This window comes from Etheostoma spectabile, chromosome 12 (assembly GCF_008692095.1).
Source record: "Etheostoma spectabile isolate EspeVRDwgs_2016 chromosome 12, UIUC_Espe_1.0, whole genome shotgun sequence".
In the NCBI taxonomy this organism is placed as follows: Eukaryota; Metazoa; Chordata; class Actinopteri; order Perciformes; family Percidae; genus Etheostoma; species Etheostoma spectabile.
Genome location: NC_045744.1, coordinates 21,129,335 through 21,155,547, shown reverse-complemented (window position 1 = coordinate 21,155,547; position 26,213 = coordinate 21,129,335). Strand labels below are relative to the sequence as shown.

General features: G+C 38.6%; 2 protein-coding genes across 2 annotated transcripts; both read left to right on the top strand.

Moving 5' to 3' along the window:
* Positions 1-395: 395 nt before the first annotated feature.
* On the top strand, positions 396-5,527 carry LOC116699034 (SUN domain-containing protein 2). The gene is made up of 10 exons (XM_032531402.1): positions 396-524; positions 1,368-1,471; positions 2,741-2,862; positions 2,975-3,037; positions 3,163-3,236; positions 3,389-3,746; positions 3,839-3,954; positions 4,063-4,239; positions 4,358-4,447; positions 5,105-5,527. The coding sequence occupies exons 2-10, from the start codon at positions 1,383-1,385 to the stop codon at positions 5,213-5,215; spliced, it is 1,200 nt and encodes a 399-aa protein (XP_032387293.1). The 5' UTR covers positions 396-524; positions 1,368-1,382; the 3' UTR covers positions 5,216-5,527.
* Positions 5,528-6,798: 1,271 nt separating this feature from the next.
* On the top strand, positions 6,799-25,174 carry LOC116699337 (polypyrimidine tract-binding protein 2). Its single transcript, XM_032531868.1, has 17 exons — positions 6,799-6,984; positions 8,594-8,615; positions 9,045-9,096; positions 10,051-10,214; positions 10,382-10,453; positions 10,568-10,639; positions 10,752-10,910; positions 11,557-11,667; positions 12,333-12,501; positions 14,935-15,012; positions 16,254-16,366; positions 18,857-18,887; positions 20,690-20,782; positions 21,139-21,255; positions 21,646-21,745; positions 21,860-21,937; positions 22,216-25,174. The coding sequence occupies exons 1-17, from the start codon at positions 6,977-6,979 to the stop codon at positions 22,343-22,345; spliced, it is 1,569 nt and encodes a 522-aa protein (XP_032387759.1). The 5' UTR covers positions 6,799-6,976; the 3' UTR covers positions 22,346-25,174.
* The last annotated feature ends 1,039 nt before the right edge of the window (positions 25,175-26,213 follow it).

The window sequence follows — 26,213 nt, the reverse complement described above, 5'->3', positions numbered from 1 at the left end:
TCTGCTTAATAAGTACTTTTACTTTAAATACGTCTTATTTATGTATTTTAGTACATGCTTGAGTGCAATAATTGTAATGTAGAATTTTTACCTCTACTTTGAGGTGATGCTAACTTTTATAAAATGTTTAAGTTGATCATATGTATTGTATTTAGTTAGCATCTGAATCTGTAGAGTAACCAGTATAACCAGTCAAATAATGTAGTGGAGAAACAAGAGGTTCTGTATATCCCACTGAAATGCACAATGTAGCATACAGTATTATACTGAAGCACAGTTATTTCAGGAGTACAGGACGTAATTGAGTAAAGGGTACTGCACAGAATACAGAACACCATGGTTCTAGTTCTCCATTCTGTTTATGACATGAATAGAACGTGACATCACAGTTATTCCTCTTGCAGATTTCTGACAGCAGTCAGTTCATGTCATGTTAATCCACAATTTATTTCCCATGCCTACCCAGCCATGGACCATTTAAACTCTTCCTTTATCCTCCGCTGATTTCTCATGAAGTTGTAGAAGTAAGTTGTCAGTTATCAGCCTGATTCACACACATTGACGACTTAAAATCTGGCAATGACTTTCAACCAGAGGTCGATATTATGGAACAATTATATGTTAAATGTTTTCACACAATATGATAAGTTTGATAAGTAATGTATATATCCATATAGCATCTGTATATATGATAAACACTGATAGAAGACAGCTTTGAGTAAGTGTCACAAAGCAAGAAATAACGTTTTTGTTAGCATTTAGATTTCACTCTTGAAAACATCAATGTATTAATCATATACTCAGATATGCTATGTTTAACGAGGACATCCTGGCAAGGCCGGACTGACTGTTCCCAGGGCAAAACTGAGCTGAAGAGCCCCATTGGGCCCCAAGATCCCCACACTGTGGGCATTTTTTGTGGTGCCTAAAAGTATGCACTAGGTTCAGAGCATAAATCAGATTACACGTAACAGTTTAATGACATTTTGTAGTCCCAGAAATCAACCAGTACTCCCGAGGCTGGACTAGTGTTTCACTCCAGGTGTGTTATTTGATGACCACAACCTAATGAAGTAATATGAGTCATGTAAGCCTCAACTGAAATAATACCTTTAACAAAACAGGATTTAGGTAATAATACAGTTTATGTTGTGCTAAAGTGGTGAATATTCATCATGAATCTGAAATTACCACAGTGAACCTGCGGGCATAACCGATAATGGATGGAATTAAAGTTAATAATTATACTTTCAATACTTTTTATGTTTTGTTAAGTTAAAATGTGTATTACTTGTAACAGTATTTTTACAATGTGGTACTGGTTGTCAAACTGGATATTGATCCCCCCCTCCGTCTCTCTCCATCAGTCTCAGTCAGCGGTCATGGCTCGACAAAGTGACCGTTTGCTGACAATGGGGTACTATGACAATGATGAAGAACCTCGGTTGTTATACAAGGAGAACCCATTCAAGTAAGCTGGAGAGAGAGAGGAGAGAGAGAGAGAGAGAGAGAGAGAGAGAGAGAGAGAGAGAGACAAACTCCTCGGTTATCAATCCCTGAACAGAGACCTCCAATTGGCTGCAATATCCCAAAACAAAAAATTCAAAAGAAATACAAATTTTAAAAAATTACCGAGTCAGTGACCAGGAGCTGGAAATTGAAAGAGGTCGCCACTTCAAAGTGTGGAGACCAAAAGAGGAACGTGTCTGTGCACATTGCCACCAGGATATTGAAACAGAATATTTCCTATGTACCGGTACATGTCCCAAATATGAAGACTTAAGAACCAAATATTTCCAAAAATTTGAAAGACATACTGTATATACCAGGCTTTACTACCTACACTGAGGACAAACAGCTTCCTTTTTATTTGGGGAAAATAAAAGCACAGCATGGCTAGCAGCTAAACATGTCTTCTCCTGCCACAGTACAAGGCAAAATAAATAGAGAATTTTATATATCATTATTTTTTACTTTTTTTATTGTTTCAAAGTACTCTTTGAGGGACATGCACATAATTTGTTTAGAATCTACAATTATATCACAAGTATCTTGTTTACTTGTATTATTATATCAGAAGTATTTACTCATTGTTGTTTATTTGTATGTTAGTTTTCATGCTTTGGCAAAACAGATTTGTTTGTCATGCCAATAAAGCAAAATGAAATTGAAATTGAGAGAGAGAGAGAGAGAGAGAGAGAGAGAGAGAGAGAGAGAGAGAGAGGATGTGGGTATGGTGTGTGTGTGTGTGTGTGTGTGTGTGTGTGTGTGTGTGTGTAACGGTGGAAGTAACCGAGTACATTAACTCAAGTACTGTACTTCAAAATATTTTTAACATCACTATTATAACTTAGTACTTAATATTTCCGTATGTTATTTTACACTTCTATTCCTTCTATTTGATTTTACATACAAAACACACAAACTTAAAAAATGTGACACACTGTATAGATTAAACGACGCAACAGCATATAAATTAATACAATACAATGATTCCCTTCTGCCACATAAAAAAAGTACTTATGCTCTTGATACTTTGAGTAGCCTTTTGCTGATAATACTTATCACATGTACTTTTACTTAAACAAGCTTTGGAAAGCAGGACTTTAGTTTGTAATTGAGTAGTTCACACTTTTACTACTAAAGTGTGTGGCGTGCATGTGGTTGATGCAATGAACTGTTCTTCTTTTCTCTAAATCTTCACACTTCTGTCCTTTCCTTATTTAATCACATCTTTAAGGGTCTTTCGAAAGAAGAGGGGTCGTCGCAATTCTGGAGGCAGCACCGTTTCCAACATGTCATGCATGTCTTTTGGTGACGATATTTGCCCCCCTCCTCCCAGCAATGGGAGGGGCAAAAACAGTAAGGAATTAAACTCGCCTGTAAACACAGCAGCTGAAAGGATAGACACATTAGTTGTCAAATAATTTCACTCTGCTATTATGCTCTAACTAGCTGCTATTTCCCTCTGCAGTATCTACGCAATTCAGCCAGAAAAATGTTGTCAGCCTCCTCTCCATGGTCATAATGTATTTTGGTAATTAATCAAGAATACTCTCTAGTACAGCAGATTTGTTGAATTGTCATGGCATACGTTTTGTGGTATATTGTTTATTTTTTGGTAGAGCATATTACTTAGCTTACTAGATCCTTGTGTCTCAGGGGGATGTCTATACAACATGTATGCTTCAAGCAGGAGCTGTTTCAGTCTGGGTTCAGGGTGGCCAGAGAACATGGTACAGTATGACCCACAAGAAGGAGCTTTACTCTGTTCACACTAGTTTATTCCTCTCATAACATTAGTTTTGTTCCTGCATTTGTAATGCTATGGCTCAAATCACCAGCCTGCCTCGGCACTATTAAACAGATCTATTTTTTTTACTTGAAGGACTGCGCTGGGAATGAGTTGCGGATGATGCAGGCGCAGCTGACAAAGCTGCAGGAAGACATGGTTAGAGCTGATGTTATGGTGGTGCAGAAGCAGCTACAGGAGCTGCAGGAGGAGATGGTTGAAGCTGATCTTAAGATGATGCAAAAGCAACTAAAACAGCTACAGCAGGACATGGTTGGAGCTGATGTTAAGATGATGAAGATGCAACTAAAAGAGCTGCAGGAGGACATGGTTGGAGCCGATCTTAAGATTATGCGGAAGCAGCTAAAAGAGCTGCAGGAGGAACTGCTCCGTCTGAAGAAGAAGCTTATTCCTATGGCAGACACTATGCCAAACTTTGCTTTAGAATCACAGGGTAAGTCATCCTCATCTTCAGTTGTTACGTAGTTTGCCATTTGACTGCGATCTTTAAAAACAAAGAAATAATTGTGGTGTGTTTGTGTGCAGGTGCCACTGTCCTTCATCATCTTAGCTCAGACACCTATCACACTCAGCCGCCATTTGTTACATTTTGGGGGATACCTTTATGGTATCCACCTGCCACCCCCCGGACTGTTATCCAGGTAGAGGAAACCACACACGCGCACACGCGCACACACACACACACTAACACACACACACACACCCCTGAAACTCTTTTTTTCCCCCAATTGTTTTCTCCTTCTCCTCAGGGACATTCTTCCCCTCTGACTCCTGGTCGCTGCTGGGTCTTTGCAGGTAGACGCGGACATGTGTTTATCACCTTGTCCCACCCAGTCACAATCACCCATGTGACACTGGGTCACATTACAAGCCTGCAGTCCCCTGCTGGCTTCGCCTACAGTGCTCCAAGAGAGTTTTCTGTCTATGTAAGTTATATAAATTCACTGGAGCTGTCACTGACATCACATTTATTTATTCACTATTACACAAACAGAAAGCCACAAGCTGTTCAATGTTATGCCGCTCTCTCTCTCTTTCTGTCAGGGAGTGAAGAAAGTGGACAGTGAAGCGACCCGCCTAGGAACCTTTGTATATGATCCAAATGGGGAGTCATTACAGACCTTCAAACTCCCTGTGAGTATTAAACAGGGCAGCTGGCTGCACAGTGCACACATGCAGGTTTTAAATTCAGTTGCTCCAATACGGAAAGTCAAAATAATCAAAATTTTCTTACATTGTTTACTATAAACTTTTCTCACTCACCACTCATGGTATAAAATACACAAAATATACTTTGGGTTTTAGGTCCACAGTCCGGTATGTTTTTGGTACAGCAGGGAAGGCACAATGGACTGAAATGCACATTTGAATCAAAATTACTGTTAGGCTCAAGCCCTGTAAAAGATCCATTTGGACTATACCATTGCAATAGTTTTGGTTTAGTTGTTTGTGTTTTTAGAAACAACCAACTTTGGTTAACAATATCAGCTCACTCTCTTATTATTAGCAGGATTTGGATAACAGACAAAAATTGACCCGTGCCAAAAACACCTTGTGTGGACGAATAGGCCTACACGTAGCCCACTGTTACACAGCTGTTCTCCACTTTTCCTGATTTCCTTTACTTTTTTTATAATGTTATCTTCTAAGTGATAATCTTTTTTATAATGTCACATCTTCTAATTCTTTTTTTATGATCAAATTTTTTGCTTCCTCTAATTTTTGTTAAATTCTTCTAATGTGACCACTCCGCCAACCTTTTCAAATCTTTTCTACTTTGTGTCTCATCAGGGTCATAAAAAAGTTGTCTTCAGTTTTGTGAAGTTGCAGATTGAGAGCAACTGGGGTCATCCAGAGTACACATGTGTGTACAACTTCAGGGTCCACGGAAAGATGCCATAAATGTCTGTAACTGCATAAATAATATGGACTGTTCGTTATTTATCAGAGTAGGGTTGGGGGGGGGCTTGGGTGTGACTTCATTTTTTTCTACGTTTGACCCTCCCAAAAGCTACAAATATTTACCTTGACCCTCCATGTTGAACCGCCCTCAGTGACTGGAGAAAATGCATGACCCTACCTCCACCATAAATAACCCTATTTTATTGTATTCACACCAAAAGTTTGCGGAGAAAATCAAAATCTTTACAATACCAAACCGTGACTCTTAAACCTTGGCCCTCTGACCCACCTTCCATCGTTGGGGGAAAAAAGCAAACTACTGGCCCATCTTACTGACTCCTATACAGTAGTACTGCAAACATTAGCTTTGACCATTACAGCTCTGAAACCATCAAAAAAGATGCTATTAGTCCAGCTAATGCAACGAATAAACAACATGGAAGGAAGAAGAACTACTGATTTGGAGATACTTGGGATTAAGTCAGATAATCCTGAATCCGATTTGGGGCGTGAATTCCATAGTCATATAACAGAGATATCAGGAACACATTCATTTTTACTGATGGTTCAAAAGATCCAGAAACGGGTGCTACAGGAAGAGCTTTTGTTGTTCAGAGGTGGAATGTCCAACCAAGCCTGTAAGATAACTCGAATTTCCTAAGTGTGTACACAGTGGAGTTATATGCAATCCTGATGGCAGTGCCATGGATTGAGCAGATTCAGGACCACAAGTGTTGATATGTAGTGACTCTGTGTCAGCTATCAATAGTATTGGGAAAGGGCCATCAAAGAGTTGACAAGACCTTGTATATGATATTCTTCTGGCAATTAGAGATGTGAAAAGGAGAGGGGTAGAAATATAATTCGTATGGGTCCCAGCTCATGTAGGTATTGCGACAAATGAAAAGGTTGACAAGTTGGCAAAGGAAGCCACTCATATGGAAACTGTAGAGGCCAGCATTGATTTATCCAAGGCGGAGGGTAAAAGTATTGTGTGGCAGGGAACAATTTTAAAATGGCAACAGCTCTGGAAACAAGAAAACCTATTCTCCATATCTAGTAGGGTAACTGATTCAGTTAATGTCTGTAAAAGAGGGGAGGTTACAAGGAAGAGGTTATTATTTCTAGAATGAGGATTGATCACACGTTTCTGAAGAGCACTTTATGTTAGGAAATCACCAGAGTGGCTTGTGTTCATGTCAGGAACCTGAGACGGTGCAACATGTGTTGATTTTTTGTAGAAAGTACGACAGCCAAAGACAAGATCTACTCATAGAAATGTGAGAAATTGGCTTGGAAAACGTACCTCTAAAAGTATTTTATAAGTAGGGTCAAGCGGAATGGGAAAAGTTGCTTTTTCAAATTGTTAAAGGACACTGGGCTGTATAGCAGGATATAGTGCATAAGGTGCTAGTTTCAGAGATGGCAGCAATGCAACTTTTTGAATGTCGGCTGCCGTAAAACCCATAGACAGTTAAAGAAAGGTAAATCCCATTTAAAAAGAAGAAGAAGAAGAAGAAGAAGAAGAAGAAGAGAGAAGAAGAAGAAGAAGAAGAAGAAGAAGAAGAAGAAGAAGAAGAAGACAACAACAAGAGTGCATCACCCTCTGAGCTCCCCTCCTAAGCAGAAGGTGGCGGTAATGCGCCTAAAGTTACTGTTGGTTGCAACAGCCATTACAAGACGAGAAGAAGAAGAACGCCCATTTTGCAGGCATCGAACAGTGCTAAAATATCAACAGACAGAAGAGGACAAAGAGCTGCAATGGACGGGTAAACTTGTTTATATCACAACTGATGCTTCTAGCTACACTTTCCACAGCGATGCATGTGACACAGACAGAATGAACCGTACCCCGTGCTTAAAAAATTAAGATATGCTAGCTGTTAGCTATGCTGCGAACCTTGATACTGTAGATACATCACGAAGATCGACGTTAGCTAGCTAGCTAACATTAGACAGCAACACCAGTGTGTACCCACCAAGAAATGTGGCATTGTTAGACCAATGTTGTCTTGCTTTTAGGGAAACGTGCATGACCCAAGATCATGCTTTATCATCTGGGCTTTCTAACTTTGGCAATATGATAGTTAACGTTAACGTTAGGAAGCTAGCTAGTTGACAAGAGGTAACGTTAATAACGTTAATCCAGTCGAGCATATCACCTTCTCGTGCAAAAAATAAATGCTAACGTTAGCTAGCTAACTTTACATTAACGCTAGATAGTTAGCGAGTGGGAACTGTGTGGGTTAAATTTCCATATGATAGTTTGGGACAATTAACGCTATTATCCGTTAGCATTATTGTAACGTTACTAATCTATTAACTGTGTGATATCGGACACGGTACGTGCACCTGTCAGTTGGGGTCCTTTGTCTGGAGCTATACAGTAGCCTATGCTACACGCCTCTGCCCGGCCTATTGTAAACGTTATACCTACAACGTTATTTCATAATGGGAAAAGTTAACTTAAACATGAATAACCATACCATATATTTGCAGTAAGACCGCACAAGACAACAAAATAATGTAACAAAAACCAGCTTACGGCATTCAATTCTCATAACGTTAAATAGAAGCAACTGAATAGTTTAATACTTATTTGCGTCTTGTTTCAAATACTTAGAATAAGATGAGAATGTGATCATTTAGGTCTTCAGATTGTATTGGGTTTGTCTAAATCAGGTTAGCCTCCATAATGGTATTTAAATGTTGTTTGACATGTGTCAGCATAATTGTGTCACTGTGTGTGTGTGTGTGTTAGTTGTTGTGTGTGTGTATATGTATATGTGTATATATATATATATATATATATATATATATACACACACACACACACACATACACTACCGGTCAAAAGTTTGGGGTCACTTACAATTTTCTATTCCACTCTATTACAGACAGAATCCCAGCTGAACTGAGTGGGGGGCTGATCTTTAATTCAATATCTACATTATCTATTATCAGCAACCATTTATCCAATGTTCCAAAGGCACATCCTGTTTACTAATATGATATCATTTTAACAAACTAACTAAGAAAACATCGGAGAACCCTTTGCAATTATGTAAGCACACAAAGTAATCTCAAAACTGCTGCCCTGGTTAAAAAAAACAATCCAACTGATCTGAGCTGGTATTCTGTCTATAATGGAGTGCAATGGAAATTTCTTAGTGACCCCAAACTTTTGACCGGTAGTGTGTGTGTGTATATATATATATATATATATAGAGAGAGAGCATGATTTTTCTTCTAAATGTGTTAAACACTTAAAGTGATATGCAACATTTTCATCCAGGATGAACTTTAGAGTTCTTGAGAATTTGAGATAACATAATTTGCATTTCTTTTTTCATGTCCCTGCATTCTCCTCATTAACAGTGATGTTGCGGTTGGTGTGAAGGCAAGCAGACTTACTTTTTACTATCTTTACCTAAAAACATTTGCATTTATTAGGTCAACATAGTGTTGTTAACACAGGGATGTAAATTAGTTACACGTAACTGTATGTAAAATAGTTACAATTTAGTATAGGGGGGGTAAATTGATCTAATACCTTACTAGATATGTTGAACTTTGTGGGATGGTAATAAATGACGGTCTAATTTCAGTAAGCTGAAAGTAAAGTCATCGAAGTAAATTGTAATGCCGTCTGTTTGCTGCTAAATGTTAATTTGCATCGCAGTTCATTAAGGCAAACATAGATTTTACAGTATATTGTTTGATGTATGTTTGGTAGTACTTTGTCACTGCATTAGTAATAATTTTGGAATTTGTCAGAAGTTGGGATGTAAATCAAAGTTTAACTTCTTCTTTTTTCTTGTTTTTCCAGAGAGGCTCAGATGAGCTCACCATGTACAGTAGCAGCCCCAGCTCTTTGACTGGTAAATTCAATCTAAACTTGGATTATATTGGTAAACACAACTCACCATGATGTTTGATGGGTGATATCTTAACCTCAATTGGTCCAGAAATGAGTGACTAGCATGCCTGCACAAATGATCAGAAACCTGGAAAACATCATGTATAAATGGAGCTGAATAACCAGGTTACTGAATGTTACATGTAAAAATCACACCCTGAATATGATTAAAAGCCGTATTGGACATAAGTAGGAATGTGAATGTACTAAATCACAAATGAGCAAATCACAAAAGATCAAAGCCTGTAGGGATGCCAAAATGGCCAGAAATGGACTGGCATGGAGAAAAATACAGAAAAGCAATGCTTTTCTGTAGAAACTGTATAAATGTCAGTAAATTAATTTACTTCCTTCATCTGCAAGTTGACAATTGTAAGTCATAGTTATTTTCTTGATTAATTATTTGTCCACAAAGTGAGAGATTTTGTTTCAAAGCCCAAAGTGATCACTTTTTATATTTCGTCTGAAATGTGAATCACACACTTAAATAACCACAGACAAACTATACAACTAAAAATACAACAACCAAACAATTGAGAAGCTGGAACAAGGAAATGTCATTTTGGCTGGAAATATGACTAAAACAAACAGACTAATATAAATTGATTATTAAAATAGTTTTTCTGACCGAATAATGGAATTAGAACTCAAAAGGCCGTTTTCCCAGCAGACATTTAGACTTTTCATTGTAGGAAAAACACAAGTGTTACTTACATTAGTGATGGCTGTTTTCTCTTCAAGTGTCCCAGTGAGCCAGGAATCTTACCCTAAAACTAAAGCAGCTTAATGGAGCTTAGTCATTCATTTTTAGTATTTACACTGTGCTTTACTCTGACTTTTTCTGTAATCTAAAGTTCTGTCATGATCATTTAAATGATTGATGATTTGATTATTTATTGTTTGTGTTGATGTTCAGCAAATGGCAGTGACGTTAAGAAACAGCGTTTGGAGGAATCCCCTCCCTCCAGAGTTCTCCACATCAGGAAACTTCCCAATGAAGTGTCAGAGACTGAAGTCATTGCTTTGGGGCTGCCCTTTGGAAAGGTCACCAATATACTAATGCTGAAGGGGAAAAACCAGGTAAACTATACCAAAACTCCATATCAGCAAATACTTGGTGAAGATGAAACAAGAACGGTCTTGTAATGACATTTAGGTTTGACTGAATAATATTCTCCTTTACTAAACAGAAACGGTCATAGACGTGATTTGTTAGTCTGCTAAAGCTCAATAATGTGTTTTTCCAGGCGTTTCTGGAGTTGGGTACAGAAGAAGCAGCCATTACTATGGTGAACTACTACACAGCTGTCACGCCACAGGTCTGAAATACATCCGTGTCCAATCCTGAAACCACATTATGAATAATCTCTGTAATCTGTTGTTGTAAGTGGTACTGACTGAATTGTGTATTTTATGGATCTTATTCTGTTTAGGTCAGAAACACTCCAGTTTTCATCCAGTACTCTAACCATAAGGAACTGAAAACAGACTCTGCTCTGAACCAGGTATATGCATACATATCTTTGTACACTAAACACTATCCTTTAAACAAGCCAGGGTTAGACTGCTGTAGAACTTGCTACCTTTCCCCAATTGTGTTTTTTTCTTTCCACCCAGAGGGCCCAGGCAGTGTTGCAGGCCGTGTCGGCAGTTCAGGACGGAAGTTCTCCATCCTCTGACCCTGGAGTTTTGGACCTAGCTCCACCCCCCAGCCCTGTCCTGCGAATTATCATCGACAACATGTTTTATCCTGTGACACTGGATGTTCTACAACAGGTAAAACTGAACATGTTATCTTTTCCATGCAGATTAGTACACACAGCCCCATACTCAAGATTTTTATTTTCTCTGATGTTTGGACCTTCTTGGTATAAAAAAATAACAGCATCTGTAAAGCAAAAAAAAAGCCTCCCTAGAGAGAAAGATAAATAAATGTAATTTAGCATGATGCCTTTCAAAAGCACATATTGGTTGACTTTTAATTATCAGAATAATTGTGTGTCTGTATAGCTTCAAACTAATTTTAAAGGTGCTCTAAGCCATGTTGGGTGACATTACTTCTTGTTGACGTTCAAAGTATTTTCAAACTAGCTTGCCCCTCCCTCTTCCTCATCCCGCCCCATCCTTCTGTACTTCTGCACACTAACCCCCCAACCCCCACCCCCAAATCCTTCTTGTCGATTATTTTTGTTGCCGTTTGTAGACCCTGGGCTGTCTACAGAGACTGTGTTTTTTCACAGTGTGTTCTGGAGACAGGCAGCTTGCGGATAGTGAGGAGATGTTTGCTGTTTGTGACAACGAAGGTTCTAGCCTAAAACACATCGCTTAGAGCACCTTTAAAATTAAGTTTAGTGAACTGTAATTTAAATCAAGCTTGGTCATGTTTCTGTCTTATTCTCTATAAATGATTTGATTCTTCCAGATCTTCAGTAAGTTTGGGACAGTAATGAAGATTATAACCTTCACCAAGAACAACCAGTTTCAGGCTCTTCTGCAATTCAGCGATCCTGTCAATGCACAGCAAGCTAAACTGGTATGATCACACACATGAAAATTCTGTCCGTTACATCAACAACCAGTAGAAAATAAAGCAACAACCCGTGGACAGGTCTTTGGTTCTTTTGTTCAACAATTACAGCTTCCATGAGGCTTTGACAGTGTGTCATTGGCTTAGACTAAGGGATATCTGGTAAGTCTTAGCTGTTATCCCTAAAAGCAGTGAAATTGTGATGGCAACCATAGCATTTACTCTAGTTTGTCCTAGATAAAAGAAGGCAACACGTTTTTCTTTACTTTTTATATACATCTTTTGTGTTGTTGCATTAAAATGAGTCAACATAGAGGCACGTTCCAATATATGTAGTACAATAACCCGTCTGCATTTACATTCCCAGTTTGTTCTCAGTGAATTAGCAGAGGTCTTCTGTCTCATACTGCCTGTTAGTGCCCAACTTTCCAAGTAGGCTGTCAAGTTACCTATTTATCCTTGTTAACCTTCCTGGCATTAGAACTAGACCAATATATCGGCCTGGCTGATTCATAACTGTTTTATATCCTGCTTAGTAAGTATCTTGGTCACAATTCGTGAAATAAAAAAACTAATGTAGGGGGTCCAAAAACAAATACTACTGCATCCGTTATCAGATTATTTGAACACCAGTATGAATCTTTCTCCCCCTTTCCCTACTTCTACTCCAGTCTTTGGATGGACAGAACATCTATAATTCATGCTGTACTCTGCGGATAGACTTCAGTAAACTCGTCAACCTCAACGTCAAATACAACAATGATAAGAGTCGAGATTACACCAGACCTGACCTTCCTACTGGAGATGGAGAGTCAACCAACAAGGATCATTCTTTATTGGGTATAAACACCTGTCTACACCACATCCATTCCCTCCCGGGTATCCATAATACTGTCTCACACTTCTTTTTTTTCTTTTTTCTTTTACAATTACGAATCACAGCATGGGGTTTAAAAACCCATTGCCACAGTTTCACAATAGCTTATACAGAAGTATTTTAGTATTACAAATAAATATAGAAGATACTAAAAGATTGCTAAAGATACTAGGAGAGAACTCCAATTTGACTTTTTCATTGCCCTTCAATGGACGTTTAGGGCAATTACAAAAAATACAATTTTTTTTTTTTTATTAAGTTGAGTAATTTGTTATATACAACAGAGTGGGAGTTAATCATCCACATCTAGCAAATTAATCCCAACAAAGGGAGCCACAACCAATCCAGATCAGGATATGTAACAGACAACTATCACATAAATAAGCAGTAAACTATTTTGTTACCTGAAACTGAGTAAAACTAAAATCATCAAGAAAAGCCAAACTGAATCCACACTGCCAGGCCAAAGAAACCAACCATAAATGAAAATATGTATGCAAATCATTTCAGTTTTCGTTTTTTCCAGAACTGGAACAGACTTGGCACTCCAGGAGATGCCTACAATTAAGTAGTAAAAATAAAGCAATCTACTGGAAACCAGTATTTCCAAAACACTTACTTCACTTATACAGAACAAGACACATGGTACTGCTGTTGGAAAGAGCAGCGAGCAGTATTACAAACCCAGACTACTTGAACTTAGCTCCACAGTTAGTGAGAAATTAATTGCAATTGCATAGATAGATATAAATAAAAAATATGTCTGTGTTAAATGCATATTAAAAGTATACCATATTTTATTTGCAAGTAAACATACTGAACAATTAATGTAAACGTCATACTGAATAATAATAAACTATTAATGTATGCTACCTGCTGTATACAATCTTATAGAAAGCTTATTTTATAGCCAGCGTGGGCAAATAGCCGGAGAACACTACATAAAAGACATATTCAGTATTTCAGTGAGAGCAAGAACTTTTTTTTTTGTAATTGCACAGCTTTGTTTGGTGGGATTACTAATCAAGTTTGCATGGATAAAGTATTCCCTCAGCTGAAAATGTATATCGTTCATAGAAAAGCATGTCATATCAGGAAAAGCCAACCAATCTATTTAGTCTCTAAACATCTCAGAAGAGAACTTCTTATAGTTCTGGCACCTAGGTCCAGCGCAGTGCTTAATCCACATGTAACGCCACGTTACTGCACTTCACCTATATTCTGGGATAAAGGAAAAAAATGCTCTTGCTCGTTTGTATTGATGTAAACCGATCACATCTGTCCCCAGATGTGAACTAACCACAGACACTTGCCTTGTTGGACCCGTGGCAGTGTGTCGCTACAGTTCACGGCGGTGTGCTGAATAAATATAGGGGAAACACTGGAATAATTATTATGTGGACAGCTTGAACCCACACAAAAACTGTTGTACTCTTAGCAGTGTACAATGTACTATCTTAGAAACAATATTTTCAAGCTGCCGTAATAGTCAGTTCAGTCAACACAAAATCTCAGGTTGCAGGCTGCAAATAAAAACACATTTGGTTCTATCAGATGCTGTTCTGAGTTAGAAGCAGCATACAACCTGCAGCGTATAAACTAAAAGGCTGGAAACAAATGTTCACACATTGTAAACTTTAGCTATTTTATTTTGGCAAGTAAACTAAATTGTAATCAGTGAAAAGTTCAATTCAATTTAACTTATAGTATCAATTCATAACAAGTTATCTTGAGACACCTTTACAGATAGAGTAGGAGTAGACCACACTCTAAAAGGATTACATTATCACATTTTGTCAAACAAAAAAGAACGTCAATAAGTCCCTCAGCATTTTGTATTTGTCTCCATCTCGCCCATGCACAGAGCGTCTTTTAGCTCAACCACCACCACACAACCTGCCATTTGATCGCGCTCATTTACACTAACTTATGGCTATGCCGGTAATATAGTCTCCATATGTTTAGCAAAGCCCTACCACAGGTATGAAAGCAAGATAATTGTGTGCATGCACTACCACACCCTCTCACAGAAGGCACACACTCCACAAAAACAGTTAAAGGTTTGACTACATATATTGGAAATAATTAGGACACCTCAAAATGCAGTAGTTGTAATAAAGATAAATTGGGGATATTTGACTTCAAGTCCCATGTTTGTTTTGGATTTTGACATTAGCATGCTATATGCCAGATAATTTGTTAAACTGAATTTCATGTGTAATTTTAGATAAATATTTGATGTATTGATGATAATTACTCATTATGGCATAAAACTGTTAGTTTTAATATTTTAATGACTTAGGCTGGATGGATTTCTTGTGATTATTGTACTCTCTGGTCTGAGGTTAGAGAAGTGTTTGTTTTGTGGTATAAATGTAGTTGTCATTGTCTTGTAGGTACCCCATCTGGAGCGCTAGCTTCCTACTCTAGTGGAGGAGGTTACTCATCTTCTCTTTCCCTCTCGCAGGGTGGAGGTACCGATTTTCTTTTTTAACTTTTTCCTAAATTCAGTTTTCCGCCATGCTGCTGTCCTGTCTCTTGTCATATCATGTGATGACTGTCTGAATGTGCCAGGGCTAATTTTCACTCAATGGCTTTAGAGGTTTGTTTAAATTACGGTAAATTAACAGACGAGGCAAATACTGGCTTTAGGATGGATGAGTAGCTGGAATTTAATCAATTTTGTAAGTGACTGGGTATAAAATGCCTTTGTGGGAGAGAATCAGTTTACTTTCTGTGTGTATTGGCACTAAAAGTTACCCATTAGTTTAAACGTTTTGAAGTCATCATAAAAATTGATGTTTTATGAGACATTGTTGTGTGGTGAACCCCTTTTACATACACAAAGTAGCAGATCATGCACATAATCAAATTGAATAGGTTTGAATATAATGAAAAATCCAGTGACTGCAAAAGTTAACATCTGTTGGAACAGACAGGGCACTATAATATGAATGCAAGGTGTTTATTCAAAAAAAGTTTTTACATTTTTTAATTTGTGTTGGTGGAATTTGCCATGTAAATGTTAGAGCCTTTTAAGTTAAAATATTGATTGCTTAGTTGGTTTAATTGCTAATGTATGGCTTGGTGAGAGTTTGGCCACTTTCACACTGAGTACATAGTTGGGGTGGATAGGAACGAGTTATGAGGATTTGAGTCGTTTAACCCAGTTTACACCATGCTCACACTACTTATGTCTAAATAATGTCTTGTACATGACAGCGTAGAATATCCAGCTTTGTTGACCTTTAGGAAATTATGAACTGCAGCAAATGGAACCTTTTCAATGTACATGTTCTGTAAATAGTGTTTTGATCAAGATTAGGTTGCTGTCATTTAAGCTTTTCATCATGAATTCAAAACAATGATAAAAAGCTTAAATTACTTTTCTTTTTTTTTCCTTTCTTTTTTTACACATACCACCATGGCAACAAGCACATCACTATCCCTGATTTGGATACAGTTTCTTTTCCTTCAGATTTCTATGAATGCATGCTTTGCTATAGCACTTTGGGGTTGTTGTTAAACAAAGTTGTATTATGTGCATTTCTATTGACAATATTTCCATTATTTTAAATCTAGGAAGGGGGTATTCACCTTTTCATTGGTGCGGTGGAAGTTTTAGTCTTTTTAGTGTTATGGTTTTAATCTACTTTTCTGCTGTATTACAAGTTAGACTCTGACCTGTTTTTTTTGCCTTGTGCTTTCCTAACAGGAGCCATCAGTCCCCTGAGCGCGGCAGCGGCAGCGGCAGCAGCTGCTGGTCGTGTTGCTCTGTCTGGGTCCGGAGTGTCAGGAGTCCTGTTGGCATCCAACCTAAATGAAGAGGTACACTAGCCATAAGCGTGACTGTGAATGACTATTTGCATCATCTTCTTTAAATCACTCATTCCAACTAATTAACAGACACTATTGGATGATTTTTTGGAGTTGATAGTAGTTTGAATTCCTGTTTGGGTGTGTGGTTGCATGTGAGCTTAGCCCAATTTACAGCAGGATTTATCATGCATCTTTCACCAAGATATAGTCTGTGTAGTATTATTAGGGCTCCAACTAACAATTAATTTCATTGTTGATTAATCTGACATTTATTTTCTTGAATAATCGATTAGTTGTTTGATCTATAAAATGTCAATCCGTGTTTTCCAAAACCCAGCATGGCGTCTTCAATTGTCTTATTGTCCACAATTCAAAGATATTCAGTTGAAAATCATAGGAGTACAAAATAATAACATTTAAGAAGCTGGAATCAATATATTGACTTTTTTTCTTCAAAAAATTCTGTAACCGATTGATTATGAAAATAGTTGACAACTAATCAATTGATTAATCATTGCGGCCATAAAGTGTCAACATACAATTCAGTATTCAAATATCTTAAAAATGTCTGATATTGTTATTACTTTTTACTGCACACTGAAAACTCAATTTTAACCGTGCATGTACTTGTGTGTGCTCCATAGACTGTCACAGGTCCTAAACTTTAATGTGCACATTCTGTTTTACTCAGATTTAAGTTCTGTTGTGTTTTTTGAAGCTGTGTGGTTTTCTCTAAACTGAACACCTACATACTTGTATTCTTTTATCTTAGATGTCGGTTTCTTCTGTCAATTTTCAGTTTCTTCTGCAATTATAAATGTGCACCTACTCTTTCATCTGAATCTCTACACCTACAGTATCTGTCTCTGTGTGTTACATCTGTCCGATTTCTTCTCTCTCTGTCCGTCTTTGTCCCTCTCCTTGTTGAGATGTACTCCATAGTGGAGTGATGGTTTTCACACTTCTGTCCCCTTCTGGTAAAGTCTGATACAGCTGTATCTCGGCTGTTTAGGAGCTGCATACGGTTCTCTCCAGTGACTGATGAACTTGAGAGCCGCAGCTGCTGCATACACTTGAGAGTGTGCTAAATACAATCCGGTTGCTAGGTAGTGGTTGAATGTGGTGTGGCCGTTGTTCATGTTGAATCCAGGCGCTAGTTTTTCAGTCACTTGTTCATCCTTAAATCAAATTCGTCATCAAATGGACGGACTAACATCTAAGGTCAGATTTTAGTCAGTTTCATGCAGTACACTTACCCTCTTTCCAGATAGCATAGACACACAGAGACTAACATTTCTGACTATTTAAGTCTAGTTGCTTAAGTAGTATTCTTGATTGGGTGGCTTGTGTCTCAGAAGTTAAATATGGTCGTCCCATAACCACAAGGTTGGAGACACTGAACCCCAAGTTGCTCTCCATATGCTGCATGATGTATCTAATACTGATAACCCTAATACTAGGATGGGTTAAAATGCAGAATTTCATTCCTTCATTTCCAGCACTGCTGCAATTGAACTGGACAAGAGAAAAAGTTTTGGTTAGTTTTGTTGATAAGTGGTGTGGCAATGATCATTGACATGCTTCAAACTTCAGGTTGGTTAAAAACCTGCTTGTGTTTCAGACCCTCACTTGGCAAACCTTTTTAAGTGGAAATTTAAGGTCCCATATTGTAAAAAGTGAGATTTCCATGTTCTTATTTTAAAGCTCTACACGTGTCTCTGTCAGCCTAAGCTACCACTATCATAGACCGTGGTCCTTTTGGCCCCTGTACCTCCAGTAACCTTATATGATCTGGTTGGCCATCTGATTCTTGGTGTTGCCCCCTTTAGTTTGATATCTCCTGCAACTCACTCTTTCATTCACTATATTCATTTTTCCGTTCTTAAATGTATTATTTTCTACCTTTTTCCCCAGCTTTTTTCCTCAGTGATAAATTAATTCAGCAGGGAATGCGTGCGCGATAACAGAACTGGAAGAAGTGTGTGTGTGTGTGTGTGTGTGTGTGTGTGTGTGTGGTGTGTGTGTGTGGTGGTTGGTGTGTGTGATTGTGTCTGTGTTGTGGGTGCTGTGTGGTTGTGTGTGTGTGTTGTGTGGTGTGGGTGTGTGTTGTGTGGTGTGTGTGTGTGTGTGTGTGTGTGTGTGTGGTGTGTGTGTTGTGGCTGGTTTGGAATCGAACCAGCATCATTCAGACTCTGATGTCCATGATGTCTGTTTACTGACCTCTGCTTTGTTTTTCCTCTCCTCCTTTCTCCCTTCCCCATGCCACATCCTTGTTTACCCTTCCCGTCTGCCGTTACCAATTATTGGTCAACTCCTTATTCTCTTTCCCTTCCCTGTCATGTCCGTCTACCCAATTGTTGCGTTTTACCTCCGTTACCTCTCTTCCTCTGCCTCACTTACTCTATTCCGGCAACCACCACTCTCCTGCGTCACTGGCGGTGATTCTACCTCGTCTCCACTCCTCCATCCCTCTTTCCATCTTGTGCGTCTCTCTCTCATAATGGAACCACTCAAGCCTCTTCCCTCTTCGGTTCCAACCTTGCGTCTATCTGTACTTCTCTCTCTTAATCCTCTTCTGTTCCCTTCCTGTCAGCTGTCTGGACGCTTTCTCTAAGATCTTCTGACTACAAGCCTCCCTCTCGTATTGTCACCTACTAGTTAATACTGTATATCTCTACTGAAGTGAAGTCCAATGTGTTGTCACTTATCTTACGTCGTGGACAGACACTATTCTCTGAATCTTTCCATTAATGCTGAAACCTCCATCTACTTTGACTGAAATACAGAGTTATAACTCTAGCCATCTCTCAGCTTTAAAGAAAAGTAGTGGAATATGGTCTTTTGATAGCTAATCTTAACTGATAGGAACAAAAGACACTATGGATCTAATATGTGTTGTGAGGAGATTTTATTCCAATTAAATGTGGTGTGAAAACTCCATATCTACATTTAGACTGAAATAATACTGAGGTTAGTAACTGCTAAGCCCGCATCTCCTGCAGCTGCTTCACAATAAAAGCTATAATTATGCTGTTAACATTTTTGTGAAACAATAATAGTAACAATAATAAGCGCAACAAAAGACCTAATTGGAGTCTTAAAGCTGGAGTGCGTAGGTTCTGTCACCCCGCATGAGGAATTCTAATTAAGAACAACATTGTTGGCGCATCCACATGATACAGCCTTCCGTGATCACTGCGCTCTTATTTGGTATTAACAAAGATTGAGTTAGAAAACGTTTAATTGTAGAATGTTAGTTACATAAGTTACTTGACAAAAGGACAACTAAAACTCCACTTGGCCAAAGACGCAAGAAGAAAATACCACGCTGCGACAACACACTACTTTGTGAATGGACTGTTGAGTACAGGTTTTGGATTAATCTAGTCAACATTTGCTATTCAAAATTTGTGTACAGTGGTTTTGTGTAGAACACAGGAGCCTCCAATCGGCCAGGGACACATGGATTGTTGTAGGTTGGATGTTCTCACCAAATTATTGTTTAAGTTGATCATGACAGTCCAGTGACCTGACTAAGACTCACTCTAGCTCTTAAACCATCAGCATTTCTTTTTATCCAGATTTTATAGTAACCAAAGTGCAGTCACAGTTCACCTTTTCAGTTCATTCAACAACTTTGCAATTGGGATTGCACGTCACTCAGTCTTCTAAACTAGGCACTTTTATAATGGACATATTAGACTGTCTACCAGCCCATCAATATTTAAAATATTTTCCAGAACTCATTGGACCTGTTTTAGCTGCTCCAGGATAGCCACTGATATTTCTCAAGTCTTAAATAATCTGCATATAAGGCTTAAAAAGAGCTTCATTTTTTAAGGTCTTTTTTTCTACATTAACTTTACACGTTTATCTATAAAACATGTTATAAGCCAGTCAATTTCTTTGAAAAGGTTTTGTATAAGGTATATTTCCCCCCCGCGTTGTCCATTTATGGTTCTACATTTTTAATATCCAAGCTGCAGACTGGATTTCTGAATCACCACTCTGCCACATGCCAAACAGTTTCAGGTGTATGTCAATGGTAAAGCTCAGCTGAGCAGTCTCCCTGGTCGACAGTCATAACATTAAACCCCACTCTGTTATACAGAAGTGTTTTGAGTTTCTAGTTTAAGTCAAATGGGAAGATTCCATCTTTTCTTTTCATTTGTCTTTCTAGCACTAACTTTATTCCTTCCATCCTTCACACCTCTCCTCTCCTTATCGGCTCCATCTCTCCTGCTCTGTCTGTTCTGTCCTCCTAATCTACCCTTCTCTCTCGCTCTCTTTTCCTCTCTTGGTCTGTCTCTCTCGCTCTCTCCCTACCTTCAGGAGTCTATGGTGATGTTCAGAGGGTGAAGATCCTCTACAACAAGAAGGACAGTGCTCTGATACAGTTGTCCGATGGCAACCAGGCTCAGCTGGGTGAGTTCTTATAGTAGCAATATCAGTCACTGCTATTGAACTGCAAACTAAGATCAATCAAGACATGACTTTACATATCAAATTCAGAAGTGACTGTTCTGATATGCATACTGGTTGGGTCCACTGGTCTGGGTATTTTTCAAATGTATATACGGCATTTTGAAAAGTTAAATGCTAAAAAATGAAAGTCAATAAATCAATGTACTTTTTCTCAGCCTAACCATGTTGTGAAATGAAGAATGCATATGTGTATCTCACATTGCTGCATGATCTACTGTATCATTAAATGTGGAAGTGATAAGTGACAAGCTTTTAGACTTACCACTGCCCATATTTTCTATTTTTCTCATCTGTAGCTATGAGCCACTTAAATGGTCAAAAGGTGTTTGGCAAAGTAATGAGAGTGACACTGTCTAAACATCAAACTGTGGCTTTGCCAAGAGAAGGATTGGATGACCAGTTACTAACTAAAGGTAAGAGGTTTTCTGCACCCTGGAGGAGAGCTTGTTTATAGCTTTTGAAATTGCTTATTATGCATTTAGTAGTCGTGGTGCATTTTGAATTGTTTAGTCAGCAAGAAGAGTTAGATGAGATAGTCACAGGTCCATGACAAGTCTTTTGAATAAATATAGTGCAAAGCCTTTCCTGTAAAATATTCCAAAAAGTCTGACATATTCAACCTCAGTCACAGCATTGACCTTTACCGTGCCTTTCTTTCTATACAACCGGAAAGTCATCCGTAATTGTAAAGAAATAATTATCTGTGTAGAAGTCAAGCAGTGCCAAAGTCACAATAATAGCAATACGTTCAAATGTTTTTGTTCCACTAGATAATTTCTCACTGTTTTGTTTTTGTTGGACAGACTTCTCTGGCTCACCACTCCATCGCTTTAAGAAGCCAGGATCCAAAAACTTTCAGAACATCTTTCCTCCCTCTGCAACACTTCACCTCTCCAATGTCCGGTAATACAACCACTACACATGTCAATCAACGCTCTTTTTGCGTTAGTCCAGCAAATAGTTTGGTTTCATGCTACTGTACTTTAAGACGATAACAGTTTATTTTTGCATGTCCAGGGATGGACTTGGAGAGGATGAACTACGCCTTCTGTTCTCCAACAGTGGAGGAACTGTTAAGGCCTTCAAGTTCTTCCAGTAAGGAGCACTTTAATATGAAGCTCTTAATGACACTGCACATATCTAGCATGAAAAAATGCTTTGAATGTTTTTGCATATTTCTTTGATCGTCTTGCAATTTTTGCTTGGAAGAATGAAAAGGAGATGATCTAACCACCTACATTTATATTATATTCTGTACTTTGTGCACGAAAGGTTCTTGTTATGCTTTAGGCTGACTGACCCAGGAAGTAAATTTAGACAAACAAGATATGTTTTCTTTCCATAGTATTAACTCTCTGCTCTTTCTTGATCAGGGACCGTAAGATGGCCTTGATCCAGATGACGTCAGTAGAGGAAGCGATCCAGACTCTGATGGACCTTCACAACTATGACATGGGAGGGAATCATCACCTGAAAGTTTCCTTTTCAAAGTCTACCATCTAACCCTCAAAGCTGACTCCGAAACCTTAAGATCTATGACGAGCAAGGAAGTCCCTATCCTTTGTTTTCTTTTCATCATTTTCTGTTAACCTCTTCTGTGCTATCCCCAGACCGTTAATGAATTTGTAGAACGTATTCTATCACTGAAATGTAAATGCAACGCTTCAAAGTAAAACATTATAAATAGTTTTCAGTTAAAATATAGCAATGCATACATGAGTCCTGGCCTAAAGGCAGTTTGCAAAGTTTACAAATTCCTGACTATGACATCTCAAAGAGCAACTCAACACCAGCAGAAAACAGTGTTTGTCTCCTGTGGTTCAACTTCTCACCTTGCTGCAGTAAAGATTAATCCAGAGTGAGTGAGTGCACAAAAGCATGATTTATGCCTCTGCGTCAAATCTATGTCGTGGCTACGTACATAGGTACGCAGAGACACAAACCTACACCTGACCCCACGCCGTAGCACCTCTTAAACTTTAACACGTCGCTCAACTGTGGCTTGGTAGCGTCACATTCTCCCCTGCTCATTTCCTGTTTCTAAACATGAAATCAAGGAGAGGGTTAACTTGTCCTGCTACAGATTTCCCACCGTCGTCAGAAAGTACAGGGGAGACACTTTGTTGCCTCACTATGTCTCACTATGCCTCTAGAGTCGCTACTCGCTCCGAAAGGGAATCACCATCTCACTCTCTTTCCCTCGATCACACACTCTCCACACAGACACATGTTGGCTCGACGCACAAGTATAAACTTCAGGGCACTTTCGTAGGCTGCGGCAAAAGTTGTGCATGGAGCCTTCGCTGGCCCATAAATCAAGCTTACGGGTGTGACTACAGGTGCACATTTGTGATCACACCCAACCACAGCCATCAGTGATGCTGGTCAGCGGTAAAACCATGGAAATCTCCACTTTAAAATCCATTGTGTGGGAACCAACAGGGACACCATGGTGCATTCAGGTGCACCTTTGTCAGAGAATTCAGCATTGCTGGATTTAATTGCTTCACATTTCTATTGTTAAGTCATCAAGAAAACTGAGTTCTCAAACTAGTGAGTGTAACACCTTACGGCCACAAGGAAATGTGTCGCCACCATAACTGCAAACAACAAATCGCCATTTTCTCTTGAATTAGTCCAGTGACCACAGCCAACAGTTAATTGTTCATTCTACGACGATGGGTAAAAACGGATTTGAAACCTGCCAGAGAAGACAGTGAAACACTGCTTTTACTTTTCAAAGCAGTGAAGTTTTAGTTTTTAATTAAATCTGTAGCGTTGCAAGTGCAAAAAGCTTCTTTTGCCCTACTCAGCGAGCACATGTCAATATAGCAGTAGTCTCTCTTCCTTGGATTTTTTTTTGAAGAATGGGATCCTGTAGTTAGTGATGTTATTTTTCTGTACATCGTGTCGCTACTTGAACTACCTACCCATTCTCACGCGTTCCCAAGCAAATGCCAATTTGAACCCCAAACAACCAGCCATTGTCTGTTCAGCCACTCACCATTCTTTGGTATTAACTCAACATCTGTCATAACAGATTCCACCACTGCCATGTTGTCAATCATTTGAAGAGGTCTTTTGAACCATGCAGTTTCTGACACATTCTCAGTTGTGCTGATTCATTCCTCCAATGAGATCTTGTTCATTCGTGCACTTTGGTGCATTCAAAATGAAAAAATAAAAACAATAAGAAACATTTGTTTCCAAGGTACAGGCATAAGGGAGATGATTTATGCTGTTCTCTCCTCATCTGCATGGTAGGTTTTACATTACCAGCATCCAATTTTCTACTTTGTAGGCTTGTCGGCAACTTACACTGAACCAGCTTACAGCTTTAACAATTTTGCTGCACTACACAGAAATCACCTTAAATGTATTTTAAATACCAGATGGAACTACATTTTGAGGACTATAGAACCCAGAAATCAAAGGAAATAGAAAGAATTACTTTCTAAATTTCAAAAGGCAGTTTTTCTCTAACTGGCACACTTTCTTGCCGTTACTCCCATAGCTGAACAATCCTGTCGAAGCTGTTTATACATGATTTGAATAAATGCAGCAAGTTCATCATAATGAACGTATTGTAGGCATTCTTGAAAAGTAGAAATAATTCTAGGCTAATGATAATTGTGAGGACAATTGAATACCCCCAAAATGTTCTTTTAATAGTAGTAACACATTGACATGTAATATTAAGGATGCAAAGGTGGAGCTTTTACTGATGAATAGAGCCACCTGTAAATTTCCAGTTTAAATCCCCTCCCTCTCTTTTATAAACTAAGCTGTGAGTGGGTGTACGCATACATACACAGGATGCATGCCAATGCTGTCTGTTTGGACAAGGTTTCAACATGTGATTCTGGTCTTGGTCTCTGATTTTTGGAGGAGGCCTGATGGGACCAAAGTACATGTGCCTTTAGTCTGTGGTCTGGTTTGATCTGTTGTCTTTATACAGATTTGTGTGTTGTAAACCTGTAGAAAACGGATTATTTTGTTAATTCTTTTTAAAATGAAGTGAACCTCATTTTCCCAGTCCTCTGTTTAACATGTGCGTATTTATCAAGCAGAGATGTACAGAAAACTGGGTCACCGTTTCAACTAAGGTCTTCTTCAGAGTGGGTTTTCATTTGTCACTCATCTCTGGTTCTTACAGCTGCGGTTTTCTTTTCAGAGACTGTTCTTTTGTGGTAAAATTTCAGATTAACATTAAATTAAACTCTTTTCTACAAACCAGCCCAAATTAAAGTGTGTGTTTGTGTTCGGAGTAGGTTCAGGCCTCTGCTCTCATCTGTATCTTGCCTATCAATAAACTTCTCTCACTCTGTTCAATTCTGTCTCTCTGCTCTCACGTCTCTCAACATTTCCCTCTTTCAGCTGTTCTGTCTACATTCCTGCTGAGACATTAAAGCAGAACGCATGTTCAAACTACAACACTTAAACTACAACATAACCTGCAGTAAGACATTGTGTAAACGGGCTTCTCAGCAAAAGATAGTTGGCTCAATCTCCAGCAGGATCAATTTGGACGGGGAAATGAAAAACAGCACTTGCCTCTTCCTCATAAGCTTAAGGCCAATGATAGAGCGATATGGCAAGGCCTTAACCTGATTACCAACTTTAAAGTAGTTTCAGCAGTTGATATAAAGCTGCTTTTTTTAGGCACAACAATCTCCTCCACTCTGAAATGGGATGACAACCTGCTCTGCATCATCTAAAAAAGCCCATCATAGATTATTTTTCCTACGCCAACTCAAAAAGTTTGCTGTTTGTGTAATGAGCACACTGCCTCAAATTAATAAAGTATTGAATTCTCTCCTTTAACAGGAGTGGGGAGCAGGGCCTTGTTGCTACAGTAACTACCCCTATTAAGTAACCCAAGCAGAATTATTTGAATATGCATGCTTAAATTAAAGGAGAGCTACTTCATCCTCAAAACACACAATGCTCCAAATCCTTATGGAAATCTGAACTTTAGTTTCCTCTTCAGGTGACTCAAGATTTTGATGTATTTGTATGTGCCTTTAGTGTATTTTTAAAGTACAGTCCAACAACAGAAGCTGTAGTTTCACTAGAGACACTTATTTATGCATTTCCCACACAGCGTTGTAGCGACAGTGTCTATTACATCTTGTGTCCCATGTAAGTGATCATTTTTGCCCAAAACACACTGGTTTGAGTGACGTGCTCCGGTTTTTCCTCTTGAATCCCAGCAGAACCCCCAAAACAAATGCAGATTCTGTCTGAATTTGAGGATATATCTATTTCGTTGCCATACGTTTTAGAATTAATCACCAACGGACAATACGTAGTTCATAATAACTTATGAAGCCAGTCTCTCTTAATATGCTGTATGCTATGCTATATGATT

Excerpts from the sequence above, each read along its gene's own strand:
- LOC116699034 (XM_032531402.1), top strand. The coding sequence starts at position 1,383 with ATGGCTCGACAAAGTGACCGTTTGCTGACAATGGGGTACTATGACAAT. Across the intron at positions 3,038-3,162 it reads CATGGTCATAATGTATTTTG|GGGGATGTCTATACAACATG; the intron begins GTAATTAATCAA and ends CTTGTGTCTCAG. Across the intron at positions 3,747-3,838 it reads CTTTGCTTTAGAATCACAGG|GTGCCACTGTCCTTCATCAT; the intron begins GTAAGTCATCCT and ends GTTTGTGTGCAG.
- LOC116699337 (XM_032531868.1), top strand. Across the intron at positions 20,783-21,138 it reads TGGCAACCAGGCTCAGCTGG|CTATGAGCCACTTAAATGGT; the intron begins GTGAGTTCTTAT and ends TCTCATCTGTAG. Across the intron at positions 21,938-22,215 it reads AAGGCCTTCAAGTTCTTCCA|GGACCGTAAGATGGCCTTGA; the intron begins GTAAGGAGCACT and ends TTTCTTGATCAG.